Consider the following 15,518-nt stretch of genomic DNA (forward strand, 5'->3'; position numbering starts at 1 on the left):
ACTCTAATTTACTCAGTGTCATCTTTAAACAGTTTATATGCTGAGTAAATATAACAAGCAACACATGCACATATATATCTTAAGAGAGTTAGAAATTACTCAGTATCACTTATCCTGGTTCGGCCTCTCCGCCTACGTCCAGTCCCCAGACTTCTCCGGGCTTTTAGAATCCAATACTGAGCTCTTTAAAGGTAGAGCGCAAACCGGTTACAAGGCAGTTGAATATGCAAGAGTACCTTCCTCTATTCGTCTACTCAACTCCTACTAAGTGATACAACCCAGCACTTAGATTTCTCTACCACTGAGTATTTACAACCAAACACTCAGCTTAACACTCTCAATTCACAATTGATACAACTTGCTCTTTTTGGGATAAAGAACACTTTAGATGATTACAAAACAATCAATCTAGCATTTACACAAGGAATAGAAAGTGGGTGTAAGATTTCTTTCTTGTTTTTTAGTGCTTTGAACTTGTATTTTTCTCTCTTGTATTTTCTGTGATTCGGCAATGATCCAAGAGGATTGCATGTCCTTTTATAGTTGAATTTTGAGGATCAAATGATTTGAATTTGATTTGTCCGTTGAATCCAAAACGGCTCTTTTGGGGGACAAGCTTCTGGTCAGCTTCAGATGTGCAGGCCAATCATGTTTTCTGATTTCTTCAGATGTCAGGCTTGTCTTCTTCCTACAGGCTTTGTCTTCTTGCGGCAGTTTGTCTTATAGCAAAGAACAGTTGACCCATACACCTCGGAATTTGGCTTTTGCGTAATTCCAAGGCTTCTATTATTGGTGCAGACAGTTGTCGAATTTTGTCTTTTAGCTAACGGATCATTCATGCTGTCCTGAAGATCACTCAGCTTCACTTCGATAGTCATTGTCTTTGATTGTCACCAATTCTCATACTGAGTTCTTTTTCACTCAACTTCCATGGTCAGCTTCGTTCTGCAAGATCCAGTTCTGAAGCAAACTTCTTTTATGCTGAGTTCCGTTCCGCTCAGCTTCTTTGATCAGCTTCTTTCTTGAGCTGTTGTTTTGAAGATGACTTATCTTCTCTTATGCTGAGTTGCTCTTCACTCAGCTTGTGTTGTGTTCTCATGCTGACTTTGACCTGTCTTAATTTTTATTTCCTTTTGCATTTATACTCAATATTGAACAAATGGATTAGTACAATTAAATCAAAGCACTTAAATTTAATTGTCTCTTAATCATGGATTAAACTTAAATGATTTTGTCAAATCAAAATCTTGTGGAAAGGTGTTTCAACAGCTTATGTTTTGCAACTAACACTAATCCAAATAAAACAAAATTTGATTCCAGGGCTTCTAAATGCATATATTTGGGAGGATCACTTGGTCAAAAGGGATACAAAGTCTATAATTTGGAGACTCATAGATTTTGTGTTTCCCGAGATGTTGTTTTCTATGAAAAAGACTTTCCTTTTCACAAAAACACTAATTCTTGTGATTTGCAGCATTTCTCTCTAGCAGGGCCAATAGTTTTACCTGCTCTTATTCATGACACACCTATCTTGTCAATTTCCAACAATTCTAGCCCCTCTTCTTCAATCCATATTACTAGTCCTTCCCATCGTCTACTTTCGGCTGATGTCATTCCACAAACCAATGTTTTTGTCCCTCCTCCAACTCATACTGAGTCCCTTCCTATTTCTATTAATGAGAACCTTAATTCATCTCCTCAAGAAGAATTACCTTCAAACTCAGTAGCTACTTCTAATCAACCTCGAGGTCGTATAAGCAAGCCACCTTCTTGGCTCAATGACTATATCACCAACCAAGTTCAAACTCAGTCTCATTCTTTTCCTGATTCTCATTATGCTTTTCTCACAAATATTTTGAAAGTTTATGAACCAACAAATTATCATGAAGCCAAACAAGATCCAAATTGGATTTCGGCTATGCATCAAGAACTTGCTGCTTTAGAAACCAATGATACATGGCTTATGGTTCCTTTACCTCCTGGTAAGAAGCCTATTTCCTCTAAATGGGTTTTCCGGATCAAGTATAATCCTGATGGTACCATCGATCGGTACAAGGCTCGGTTGGTTGCTCGAGGTTTTGATCAACAACATGGCGTGGATTATTTCGACAGTTTCTCACCTGTTACTAAGGTTGTTACTGTTCGATTGTTTTTTGCTGTTGCAACTTCCAAACGGTGGCCCATTCATCAGGTTGACATAAACAATGCTTATCTCCATGGATCTATTGATGAGGAGTTGTATATGCTACCTCCTGCTGGTTATACTAAAGGTAATCCTGGTGATGTTTACAAGCTTTCTAAATCTCTCTATGGGTTAAACCAGGCTGGCCGACAGTGGAATAAAATGTTTACGGCGAAGTTGTTATATATGGGTTTCAAGAAATCTATTCATGACTATTGTCTTTTTACAAAGCAAGAAGGTTTAGTATTTTTAATTCTCATCGTTTATGTCGATGACGTTTTAATTACTGGCAATTCAGAATCAATGATTCTTCAGGTCAAGAAGGAGCTTCATTCCACATTTACCATTAAAGACATGGGCCAAGCAAAATATTTTCTTGGTGTTGAACTTACACGATCTCAGGATGGTATGTTTTTATCTCAATGCAAATATGTCCATGATTTGGTAAATGATGCTGGTCTTGCAAATGCTACTGTTGTTGCTAATCCTTTCCCTACTGGGGTTAAGCTTGATGATTTTTCTCCTTTATGTTCTGACCCTGAACAATATCGTCGACTTATTGGTCGGATGCTTTATCTGGGATTTACCAGACCTGATATTTCTTACTCTCCTCAACAACTGAGCCAATTTATGAGTGCTCCCACAGAACTTCACATGGAGGTTGCTTTACATGTGTTGAAATATTTGAAGGGTACAACCACTAAAGGGATTTTTTATTCAGTTCATAATGATTTTACTCTCACTGTTTATTGTGATAGCGATTGGGCTCGGTGTAATGAGACTCGTCGTTCTGTGACTGGCTATTGTGTTTTTTTGGGCAATTCCTTGGTTTCTTGGAAGTCTAAGAAACAGAGCACCGTTAGTAAATCTTCTGCAGAGTCTGAATACAGGGCCATGAGTATAACTTCATGTGAGCTTAAATGGTTGAGTTATTTGATGCATGAATTTCAGTTGCAGGTCAAATTACCCATCTCTTTGTTTTGTGACAATCAAGCGGTGCTGCCAATCCAGTTTATCATGAGCGGACAAAGACATTGATTGTCATTATGTTCGAGAACATCTTGATTCTGGTTTTCTTCATACACCCTTTGTTGCTTCACAAAATCATTTGGCTAATCTTTTAACCAAGCCTTTAACATACAAGGGCATTGATTAAGATGAGAGTCATTCATTTAGACCTTCCATCTTGAGGGGAGTGTTAGATTTGTAAATAGAAAATAAAAGAGTCTTAGCTTATATGGCATTGAAATGTAATATAAATATGTAATATAAATAGGGACCATATGTAAAAGTTAATTAAGAAATAATAAGACATCTTTTTCAATTTCTGGATTCCTTCTTCTATGAAACTATGAATGACATTGGAGAGGTTTAGGAAATGAAAAGAGAATCATTTGGCTTGGCAGCTAAGCATATTAACAACTACGATTCATTCTCTCTCTTTCCATGGATTCCAAACCAAAACCCGCTTCTTTCATTCCTCGAATCTTTTTTCCTTCATCTATGGGTAATACCCTCCTTTCTTTTACATATATGCATATTTATGGCTGTATGTGGATGGAACCCGGCTTCATCCTAAATGGAGGAGGAGAAGAAAGAAATTATCCGATTGGAGAGGGAGACTGTAATTCCTATTCTCAAATCACACCTCATCCTCAAACTCAGCAGCCTCATTGGTATCTTCACTTTTTTTTTTTTTTTTTTGTAGGAAGTATCTTCACATTTTTCCTTTCTATTCTCTGCATTTTTTTTTTAAATACTGGTTGTTTTATTCTTAGCTCTGTATTTTGTTGAGCTCATGAATTTAATTCTAGACTCCAAACTTATCGGAGTTTCCTTTTTCTATTTTATGTAGATGATAGTTTTCAGCAGGCTGAGTTTCTGAAGCTCTGCAGGAGAGTTGAGTACACAATTAGAGCTTGGTACCTTCTGCAGTTTGAAGATTTAATGGTATTCAAGTTCTTTGCTCCAAATCACTTTTCTAATTTGTAATAATTGTTTTTTTTTTTTTTTTTTTTACCGTTGTAACTTGAATTAAGTAATTTTCTTGTTTGCAGCATCTTCATTCCCTCTTTGACCCCCATGCTGGGGCAGATAAGTTGGAGCAGGATAACTTATCTTCTGAAGAAGCTAATATACTTGAACAAGATTTTTTAACAGACTTGTTTCAGGTGCTATTCATGTTTAATTACATTTGTATGAGCACAAACTTTGTGATGTCTGGAATTGGTTTAGAACAGGACATAGAAAAAACTTTCAATGGAATGCCATGAACAACCCTACATACGCAGCTTTGCACATTACCAGTTTGTTGTTGGACTTGGTATCTAATTTCTTAGAATTATCTCATGTTGAGCAGGTTATGGACAAGAGCAACTTCAAAATATTAAATGATGATGAGATTGATGTTGCACTCTCGGGGAAGTATCTTTTAAATCTTCCTATCATGGTGGACGAATCCAAGGTTTATTATGATATGAGTGGACTTGTTTCTTTTTTCATGCACTCTTCACAATTTCTTTTCCTTTCATCTTTAAGATTTTAATGTATGTTGACTGTAGCTTGACAAGGAACTTTTAACAAAGTACTTCGCTGTGAACCATCATGTAAAGCTTCCTGCCTTTGCTAATAAGGTATTATAACAAATTTAGAATACAAGAAACATACTGCTTGCTGAGATTGTAAGTGACTTGTCAACTGTTAGCATAGTTATTCCATCTTCTCGTGCATATTAAACGACTAGAGGGAGAGGAATTTGATGGCTGCTTTTTGAGTTATTTTATCTTTTGATTGTTGTTTGTTTATTTCGTTTGATTGTTATTTTGGTTTTACTGCTGCTTTCCAATGTTGACGAGCATGCAGCAAGCTCTCCAAAAATCTCTTGCATAATCATACCTCGCTACCTGAATATGCATGTGGAATAATACATGCTGCTGCAACTTTTAGATCTTACCATTAGTTGTGATAAAGATTATCTATTTTCTAGATTTTAGTTTTAAGTTCAAGTTAGAACTAAAACAAACTTAGGAATTTGCAGTTGAATTGCATTATTTGCTTAAATTGCACTACTATTGCTCGGACAGAGCTTTGAATCACATATTCAAAGTAAATTTTGTTTTCCCGACTCATGAAGAGGAAAGAAAGGGAAATATTAGGTCATCTTCATTGTTAACATTATGATTTCTCCCTATCAAAGAATACTTTTATTAGGCTCAAAGAGTACTTTTTGCTTCTAAAGTCCAACTAAATTTTGTTTGCTTTTGTCAGATCAAAACCTTAGTTATGTGTCAGATATGCTAGAGCTCACGATGTCAAATGCTTCATAACTCTTTGCAACTGTTTCTTCCTATAACTAGAATGGTATTTCTTATGCAGGGGTATGTTTGGATGAAGGTTTGACAAGGTTCATTAAAGGGAGGTGAGGTGAGGGGAGGAGAGGTTATTTAGTGAACCTCCAAATTCCACCAATTTGGTGGGACTGAAATTGGGGTTATTTCAAGGTTTTCTAACCTTGAAATAACCCTCATTTAACCCTCACCTCAATTTAAACTCCCTCTCAAGCAAGGTTAGATAAATAAACTCCCTTTAATGAACCTCCTCTAACCCCAAAACAAGCAGATCCAAGGATATCTTCTATTGCACTCACATGTTTAGGTTATAGTGAAGTTTCAAAACCATGGGATATGCCTTTCTTAGTTTTTTTTGTTCTCATTTTCATTACACATGTATGTCAGCTTGTTTTTGTCCTTGAGTTTATATTACGTGATTTCAAAATTCCATTCTTCAAATCTTTCATGATATCTTAAGTACAAATCGTTTCCATCTAATTGACTTTGGCAGACATTATGCAACATATAATGCCGGGATGCAATTTTTTTTGCAAAGGACAGAATTTATGAAAAAAAGTCTCAAATGTTTTATAAGAGTTAAAAGACATCTCACATTGTTTAGAAATCACTTTGTAGTGATATTTATAAAGAGGGTCCTTATACACTTGGGTGTACTCCAAGAGCTACCCACTTTTATAAAAGGGTGAGGACCTAGTTGATGCTTGACACCACACGTGTGCCGCTGCAGCTGCAGCCGCAGTCTGAATCTCTTTTGATTTGGTCTTTCTGTATAAATAGCTGGTGTGATTTTCATTTTAGACGCAGTGAAACAAATATTTTCTGTAAATTTCAAACTGCGAAATTAAGAGTATAAAAAGAATCGAGTTCGTACTGTGCAATATGAACTCCTATTACAAGAGGGTTGTTTTATCATGGAGGCGACCAGAATATTATCTGCTTGCACTTCCAAAAAGTTCCTTTTCCAACAAAATTACAAGATTATCTGGTTGCACTTAGTCCGCGACTCTATCCATTACTTTGTTTTGTTTGGTGATTCTTGTGTTTTTTCAGTTCCTGTTCCAACAGGACTTTCTTACATTTTATGTTTTTATGGCCTTTTGCATGTGACTGAAATTAGTTCTCACTAGTAAATACTACAATTGAGTAAAATTAATTTTGTTGATGTTATAAGTCAATGTAATTGTTAGAGTATAAGTCAATGTAATTAATGAATAACATGCCTAAGGCTGCTGAAGGGCTGTTGGGGCATGCTTAGGCTGCTAGTAGGGTCAGTATGTCTCCTTGACTGTAGAAGTAATATCAGGAGCTACTACTTGTATATATATCTGTGTATTGTTCCCAAGTAAAATATATCAATGTAGCATCTTACTCTACATGGTATCCCATGGATTGCTCTCTATTTCCATGGTCTGTTATCTCTATTTCCATGGTCTGTTACATGGTATCAGAGCCTAAGGTCTAAGGTTTCTGAATTCTTTTTTCTGGGTAGTATTTCCAGAGTTGTGAAGTATTTCCAGAGTTGTGTTTCTGCAAGGATTCAATATTTTCTGGGTAGTATTTCCGAGGGTTCAATATTTTCTGGGTAGTATTTCCCAGGATTCCATTTCTGTCAAGAGCTTGGATCTCTTGAATACTCACTATTGGGACATCATTCTATCTCATCACCCCTCTGGTTCATCCTCTCCGCTTCCGATCGTCGTTTCCTCACATTCCGGCCACCCTGTGTCGTCGTCGCTGTAAGAAAAGTCCTCCTTATATGGGATCAGAGCCTTGTTTCGGCTTCTCTCTTGGGTTTCTGGATTAAGATTCCAGAATTTGTTTTCTGCCTTGTGAGCAGAATTTGTGGGTTTGTAATTTTGGGCTGTTTCTTTCAGCATTTCTGTCTGCCTTGTGAGCAGAGTCTAATTTCACCTCAACGGATTGTCGCTGTTCCTCTTCTGCTGCCGTCGCCTCTCTGTTTCCAACCTGTCTGTCCGGTTAGTTTGCCGGTGAATCTCCTTTTATGCAATTACATTGCTGGCAGCCTCTTACGGGTTGCTTCGACTGAGTTTTGCTTGTCTGTTTCCTACGAAGTTTGATGTTTCTCTGGCGTCTCTCCTGTTCGATCTGTTCTTCTAGATTGTATCTCCCGAATTATGTTTTTATATTCCAAAGTATCTTGAGTTTCTTGTTTTGAGTTGTATCGTCTTAAGATTATATTATAAGTATCTATAGCAAGCTGAGCATGATTAAAATCCATGCTTCAGCTTGAGGGGGAGTGTTATAAGTCAATGTAATTGTTAGAGTATAAGTCAATGTAATTAATGAATAACATGCCTAAGGCTGCTGAAGGGCTGTTGGTGCATGCTTAGGCTGCTAGTAGGGTCAGTATGTCTCCTTGACTGTAGAAGTAATATCAGGAGCTACTACTTGTATATATATCTGTGTATTGTTTCCAAGTAAAATATATCAATGTAGCATCTTACTCTACATGGTATCCCATGGATTGCTCTCTATTTCCATGGTCTGTTATCTCTATTTCCATAGTCTGTTACAGTTGAGATATGTTATTTATAGCGAGTTCACTTTTCTTATTAGATCCACTCTCCGATATCATCATTGTTTCTGAAAATAACTAATGTATCTCATGCTTGGTAACATTTCTCAGTACATCATCTTTCGTCGAGGGATTGGAATTGATCGCACAACTGAGTATTTTGTAATGGAGAAAGTGGACATACTCATTGCACGCTTATGGACATTTCTTTTAAAACTGATGAGGTGAGCAGGTTTTGGTTCATATGGTTGTTTGGAGGAATTAAGTTGAAGCACTTTAGATTTGAGTTGTAAATCTTACGTTCCTGAGAAATACAATTGGACCATGTTAACAAGCATGACGTTTGCAATCTTATTACTTATCTTCAACAACATAAATGATTCAATAACTTTGCTTTGAAATAACAATAAAAAATTATGGCTTCAAAGTGATAAGTTGAAAGAGAATAGGCTTAATGCATAAATTCACCCTAAACTTGGTAATATTTGCCATGGGCCACCCTGAACACTTCCATGGACTTTCACACACCTCAACTTATCATATTTTTACTCTCACATCTTTAGATTTTTCTTGGCTTTGGACCATTAGAGAGTGAATACACACTCTTGACTTGGAATCAAGTTGGATGTTCCATATCTCGCAAATAAGTATGTGTAGTTGTCAAGTTGAGGTCTGCGACCACTCCTAAGACTCGAACCCGTGACCTTCGGTCACACGACAACAACGTTTTACCGTTGCGCCAAGGCTCGCCCTCAAAGAAGGACCATCAGATTTAAAAAAAAAAAAAAAATCCAAGAAAAGAATAATGGCACAAAAGTTTCGAATATATCAGGATCCGGGTCCTCCATGTCACATGAGAACCCTCAATACACATGTTGACATGTGTTGTGACCCCACCTACGACAACATAATGGTGGAGTTTCCTATAAAATGTGTGGGTCATTACTACACATGTTAAAATGTGTACGGATCCTCAATTTGATGTGGAAATCAGGATACCCAATAATTTTTCCCATAAAAATCACTCTTCTGCCAAAAGTGGATACACATACTTTGCATGCCAGCTCAACGTTTTGGGGTGTATTAGTTGATAAAATGCGAAGTTGAGGTGTGTGAAGAACAGCAAATGGTGCCAGGTTTATGGGTGAATTTTTTTGTTAAACCAAAAAGAATATGATCTTTCCATGTCAGTATCTAATCACTTCTGAGAAAAGAGGGAACTTTTCTAATATTGAGTTGACTGCAGGATAGAGAAACTTTGGGCCAACCGGTCAAGTGGACAACAAAAGAAGGATGTGAAAAATACTGATGAAATTAACTCCAAAAAAGATCAGGACTTTGTATCTGTAGATCGAATCCGTCTAGAAAATATGAGCATAAGGTTTTGTTTCATCTTACTTGTTATTTATGTAGCTTAGGATTTCTCTTTTGAAAGCTCTATATATTCCAGGGCTCTATGTTTTAACAAATCCCAATCTAACTAGTTGAGGGGAAGATCTTTTCTTAAAAGAATTTTGGTGATTGAGCTTGAATTTTGCAGATCTTTTTTAACTACAAACTTGGGTTATTTATTCCTTTTAAGCTACATTTTTGCATCTTGAGATTGTTGCATGACACGACTTTTTTTAAATTATCTTTATGTGTTGCCTTTTGTTCTCTTGAGCTTAACTCTGAATTCTGAACTGTCTCTTTTGATTCATTTTGTCAAATATCCTTCTATATAAGTTCTGTTTTTTAATTTAATGTCATCCTCAACTGGTGTTGCATTATCAAATGTTAAAAAGAACTGTTCCCCTTTATCACTTTCATTTTCCTTTTTTTTTGTCTCCCAAACTCATGAAAGAACACGCAAAGAAGCTTGGGGAAAGTTTTTAACTAGATTGCCAGTAGAACGTTCATTAGTTTTTAGTTTTTGGTGTTTTGTTTAAACCTCTTTACTGGCTTGAATTCAGTCACTTTCACCACATATTAGAAAGAAATTAATCTATATCTACTTAAGTACACGTTAATAATCACTGGTGCTAGATTTCACATTTGGCTAGTCCAGAAGCTGGATTTTAACTTTCAAGCTGCAATAGTTAATACACTGCTAGATTTTACATTTGCCTATTCCAGAAGCTGTAATTTAACTTGCAAGCTGCAACAGTTAGTACACCTGAAATTTTTCATTGTAGCAGTTAAATTGATTAGAGGTTCAAAAGAGGAAACTAGTTGCTAGGTGTAACTAAACTTATTTGTGTTAAAAGAAAAAATAATATATTTGTAATTAACAGGAATTGGCATATGCGGAACACAAACAATTGTTAATTTAATCTAATTTGTGTGTACTGAATACATAATGATGTTTCTGTTCATGCTTGGCATTCTGAATTCATTTTAGCAATTTGCTGGGAAAGACTACAGTTCAAGAGCCCACATTTGAAAGGATCATAGTAGTTTACAGGTATTTTTTTGCGAGTCATATTTCGTGCATGATTATATCATATAAATTTTTATATATTGGTGGTTATGCTAATTGCAGAGGGTGAGCATACTGATATAGGACGGGTTTAGAAATCTAGATATATATAGCTTTTGTTTATCATGCTTTAATGGCTTGAGATTCTAAACCAATTGTTCAAGATTTAAAGTCGGAGGATTTTAGGTTGTATTAGTTTGGAGTAGATCTGATTAAAAGCGAGCAAAAAAAATAATGTGGTGACTGCTAACAATATTTCGGATGCTGATTTGAATCTGTGAACAATACTTCATCTACTGTTAGCAACCAAAGTAGAAGAGAGAACAGAGTTGGGAGAGAAGTAAGCTCACTGCAAATCAAATCAATATACTCGAGTGCTATTATCCAAAAAATGATGGCATGACTACTTACATGTTTTCTCATATAGGCAATAATTATTAGGGTAAATTTCAAATAAAACCCACGTGGTTTCACTAATTTTCAGATAAAGGATTATGGTTTACTTTTTGTCAAAACGAGGATTGAGGTTTCACACTTGGATTAATGCTATTAAAACAATCTTTAACGTCCTGAAAATGAAAATTTTCAAGAATTAAAGTTGTTCAATGTCATATTTTTTATGGAACTACATTTTCGATTTTCAGATAAAGGATTATGGTTTACTTTTTGTCAAAACGAGGATTGAGGTTTTCAACTTTAGCAAAATAAGGACTTTTTCGATTGATACTATTAAAATCACCCTTGACGAATTAAAAAATGACATATTTTAAGAACTACTAATATTCTAAGCAACTTTAATTCTTCAACTTTTTTATTTTAAGATTGTTTAGATGATGTTTGGTAAAGAGAGAGAAAATTAATGTTTAGAGAGAGAAAGTTCCAAAAAAGACGATTTTCGAAAATCGAAAATGTAGTTCCATAAAAAATATGACATTGAACAACTTTAATTCTTGAAAATTTTCATTTTCAGGACGTTAAAGATTGTTTTAATAGCATTAATCCAAGTGTGAAACCTCAATCCTTGTTTTGACAAAAAGTAAACCACAATCCTTTATCTGCAAATTAGTGAAACACAGGGGTTTTATTTAAAATTTACCCTAATTATTATTAATCCTTGTAAATTAGTAATCCGGAACATGGAAAGCACTTAAACAGGAAGCAAACTTTAGAAATAAAAAAAACTCAAGTTAGAATCTATAGATAGACTTAGTTGATCACCTTAGCTGTATGATAACTGAATAGAAGCATGCTATTATTATATATTTAACCTTTATTAATGGATAAAAATTTGATTTAACAAAATTCAACTATAAATTATAAATGATCAGATGTCTCCTATTTATTATGTTAAACTAAATAGCCTAGTAGTTCCAAATAAGATATAATCTATAGTTGGAAATGCATATTACATTATATGTAAAAAGGAATTTTTGCAAGAAAAATCTGAATTTTCATACTGAAGAACAAAATCAAATTAATCTTCAAATCTGTTCTCCTTGACTGTGAATTGTGTTGAGCTGTATTAATTAACAAGTGGCAGTGATCTAGTTTCTTGATGTGAGGGAGTGTGCTTTCCCTTGATGAAAGTTAAGGAATTCTTGAAGTTGGATTTGTGTCATTTTAGACAGTAGATTAATTTGGCCAACAATATTATATATATGACTTTATATATTTGAAGGGAGAGCGCTCTGAGATCACTGAACATGTTCCTTGACTTCAGTCATTTTATTCTGAAAATAATTTCATTCAGAAACACAATAAAATATTTGACTCAAGGGAGAATGCTGATTTTCCAGGCCAGCAAGTACCCAAACAAAAAAGGAACGAGGAATCTATGTGAAGCAATTTCAGAAAATCCCGATGGCTGATATGGAAATAGTGCTTGTGAGACTTCAGCTGCTCTTTATCTCCTCAACTTCTTATAGCAAAACCTTTCACCGAATTATTTTTTAAAGTTATACTTGTATGCCTTGAGCAGCCTGAAAAGAAGAATCCTGGGTTAACTCCAAAGGACTGGGTTTCGTTCCTGGGTTCTGCTATAGTTGGGCTGGTGAGCTTTTGAGATACTATTATTTTCATTTTTGTCCTTTTATATTCATCTAGAATGCATTGCCTTTTTGCAGGTTGCAGTAATTAGTTCACTTAAAGCGCCTATGGTTGATGTTAGGGTTACCTTTGCTGTCCTTTCCACAATGATTGGTTACTGTGCTAAGATATACATAACGTACAGCCCTTTCCCTCTCTCCATTTATTTCATTACTTCTGAACTGTGTGCACCTTACACTATGATATACCAAGAATTTATGGGTCTGAATAAATGAGAAAATGTTCCTACAACATGTTTACCTGGACTAGTTGAATAAAACTTTTGTCTATAAATGTGGTTAGAAAGTTAAATATGTATAAACTTCAAATTTTGTTATAAACGGAGCATGCCCCTTTGATTTTGGTGAGACAGTTGCCAGAACTCCACAGCCTAAAATGCGATGCCAAGTCAGATATCTAATGAACTTAGGCCAAAAAAAACTTGAAATAGAAGTTTGATAATGATAATGATATTCCAACATATTGAAGCCACTTGTTAAGTGCAATGAGCATTATCATCCTCATGACTACTTATGTGGCTATTATTAATTTGTTGGACTGGCATTAGGTATCAGAACAGCTTGGCTGCGTACCGGAACTTAATTACACAGTCCATGTATGACAAACAACTAGATAGTGGAAGGGGTACTCTTCTTCACCTGTGCGACAATGTTATTCAACAGGAAGTTAGTTTGAAACTTGATCTTGTATTTTCTTCTATATGTATGAAATGCAGTTTTCATGTGCATATACATTGCAGAAGACATTTGAAAGATTTCAACGAGACCGTAGGAAATGTTACTTTTAATTATATAATGTCAGGTAGTTAAATAAAGTGAAGTTATTTTTTCAGGTAAAAGAAGTTATAATTTCCTTCTTTGTGCTGATGGTACAAGGCAATGCTACGAAGCAAGTATGCATAAGCTCATACATTCATGCTGTGTCTATCTTGTGTTTTGTAATTAATTGAAGCATTACTTACAAATGTATGATAATGTGAAAAAGGTTTTGGACAAGCGGTGTGAAGAAGTAATTATGGAAGAGTTTGATAAGGTCTGTAATTTCGATGTGGATGATGCAGTGGAAAAATTAGAGAAATTGGGCATTGTTTATGAGGTTAGAACTTTATTCTCTTCCAGTAAAACTTAGAGTGAGTGTTGGCTTATTATCTATCTATCTCTAAACAAATACAGGATACTAATGGAAACTACAGTTGTGTTACACTAAAAAGAGCGAATGAAATAATTGGCACCACCACTGAAGAGCTTGTACTAAATCTCAAACACCCAAAACACTCTACTATTGATTTCTTTGTTAAATAGGAATCTGCATTTCACATTTCTCCTTGTATTTATGTATTAGTTAGTGACTTGGGACTTCTTTTTATCATTGCATCTAATTTGATTTTTGTTCTAATTAATTGGAGGTTTGTTGTTTCCTCATAAGTTTCTGGTCTTCATGGTCAGAGATTAATATAATAAAAATATTGTTGTACCTTAACTATTAGTTTGAGTTTTTAGTTCAATTAGTTCCATGACGTGATATTAGAGCTTTTTGGACCAAACAGTCGAGGCTTCGAGTCCTGGTGACCGCTGCAATGCCCCTCTTCATTTGTTCAAAAAGCTTGATTGACTTCTAAACTTTTAACAACTTGCTTAACATGTAATCAATTAATCAGTCGATTGATACTAGAATTGCTTACTCTGATCTTAATGATTTTACTTTTTCAAGATGCTTGCAACACATCTTTCACATGCAACTTATTTTTTTTATTTTTTTTTGCAACAAGTTGAGTACACATTTTATGCAAGTTTAGGAGACTATCGGGATATTTGAAAGTTCAAGGAGAGTCAAACTTTTTGAACAAATTCAGAGGACAAATGATATATTAAGCCGCAAAACAAAGTAAAGAAAGAGGCTTATCTTCTGACTTTTAACTCTAAAACTGGATGAAGAAGAAAGCTTTTTGACGGTTAGGTTCAGATCTTGTTGTGAGACTGACTAAGATGATATTTTGTATGAGAATTATACTTAATAAAAACTAAAAGAGTTAAAAGTAAATAATAATTGCTCCTGTTTAGAGCTTCCCCTTTTGACGGCGATTTAGGATTTTTGAGTTTTTCTTTTTAGATTTGCTTCCATGGAACTGAACATCATCGACGACGACTTTGATTTTTCGGTACTGATCGAGACGCAACCTCTAGAAAATTACGAGTTATGTCTGGTGGGATCTCTTGTAACAAACTGCTCTTACAATTTTACAATTCTTAAGCAGACTGGCCAGCCTATGGCAACCAGAGAAAGGGGTTAATGATTAAGGAATTAGGAGGGAAACTCATTCTTTTCCGTTTTTATCACATACATGGCTTGAGGTGGGTGATGGACGGAGGGCTATGGACCTTCGATAATCATTTGCTGGTCCCCCATGAATTAAAGCCTGAGGAAGATCCATCTTCATGTTGTTAATTTCTGGGTGCAAGTTCATGGTTTGGCAATTGGCTTTTTTTTTTTTATTATTTTTTTTTTTTTAAGGGAAAAGGTACTAAAATAGGCTTCAGGTTTTTAAGGAAGTACCAATTTAGGCTCAACGTTTAAAATAGCACCAATATAGGCTTAACGTTTACAACATAATATTAATTTAGGCTTAACGTTTACAATATAGCATCAATTTAGGCCTCACGTACAAAATAACACCAATATAGACTTAACGTTTACAAAATAATACGAATTTAAGCTTAACGTTTATAAAATATTTCCAATTTAAGTTAAACGTCACAATTAAATTAACCATGTTATATTCTTTTCCTATTAACTTTATACGTTATTTTTTTTATTTAGTTCTATTTTTTTATTTATTATAATACAATTAATTAGTATTTTTGTCCATTAAGATCTTATATTTGTTTT

General features: G+C 34.9%; 1 protein-coding gene across 3 annotated transcripts; it reads left to right on the forward strand.

The window, feature by feature from the left end:
* Positions 1-3,500: 3,500 nt before the first annotated feature.
* Positions 3,501-14,119, forward strand: LOC136223196 (uncharacterized). 3 transcript variants are annotated; one of them, XR_010685859.1, is made up of 15 exons: positions 3,501-3,858; positions 4,038-4,132; positions 4,240-4,353; positions 4,542-4,646; positions 4,744-4,815; positions 8,180-8,292; positions 9,315-9,449; positions 10,449-10,511; positions 12,323-12,410; positions 12,505-12,576; positions 12,650-12,750; positions 13,180-13,256; positions 13,465-13,524; positions 13,617-13,727; positions 13,805-13,941. XR_010685859.1 is itself a non-coding variant. In XM_066011075.1 (15 exons), exons 1-15 carry the CDS (start codon positions 3,762-3,764, stop codon positions 13,931-13,933), a joined length of 1,473 nt encoding a protein of 490 aa, XP_065867147.1. In that variant the 5' UTR covers positions 3,501-3,761; the 3' UTR covers positions 13,934-14,117. The 3 variants fall into 3 exon arrangements, 2 of the variants coding, with proteins under 2 accessions (XP_065867147.1, XP_065867148.1); XM_066011075.1 differs by having other exon boundaries at positions 13,180-13,297; positions 13,805-14,117; XM_066011076.1 differs by lacking the exon at positions 9,315-9,449 and having other exon boundaries at positions 13,180-13,297; positions 13,805-14,119.
* The last annotated feature ends 1,399 nt before the right edge of the window (positions 14,120-15,518 follow it).

This window comes from Euphorbia lathyris, chromosome 3 (genome assembly GCF_963576675.1).
Source record: "Euphorbia lathyris chromosome 3, ddEupLath1.1, whole genome shotgun sequence".
Classification (NCBI taxonomy): domain Eukaryota; kingdom Viridiplantae; phylum Streptophyta; class Magnoliopsida; order Malpighiales; family Euphorbiaceae; genus Euphorbia; species Euphorbia lathyris.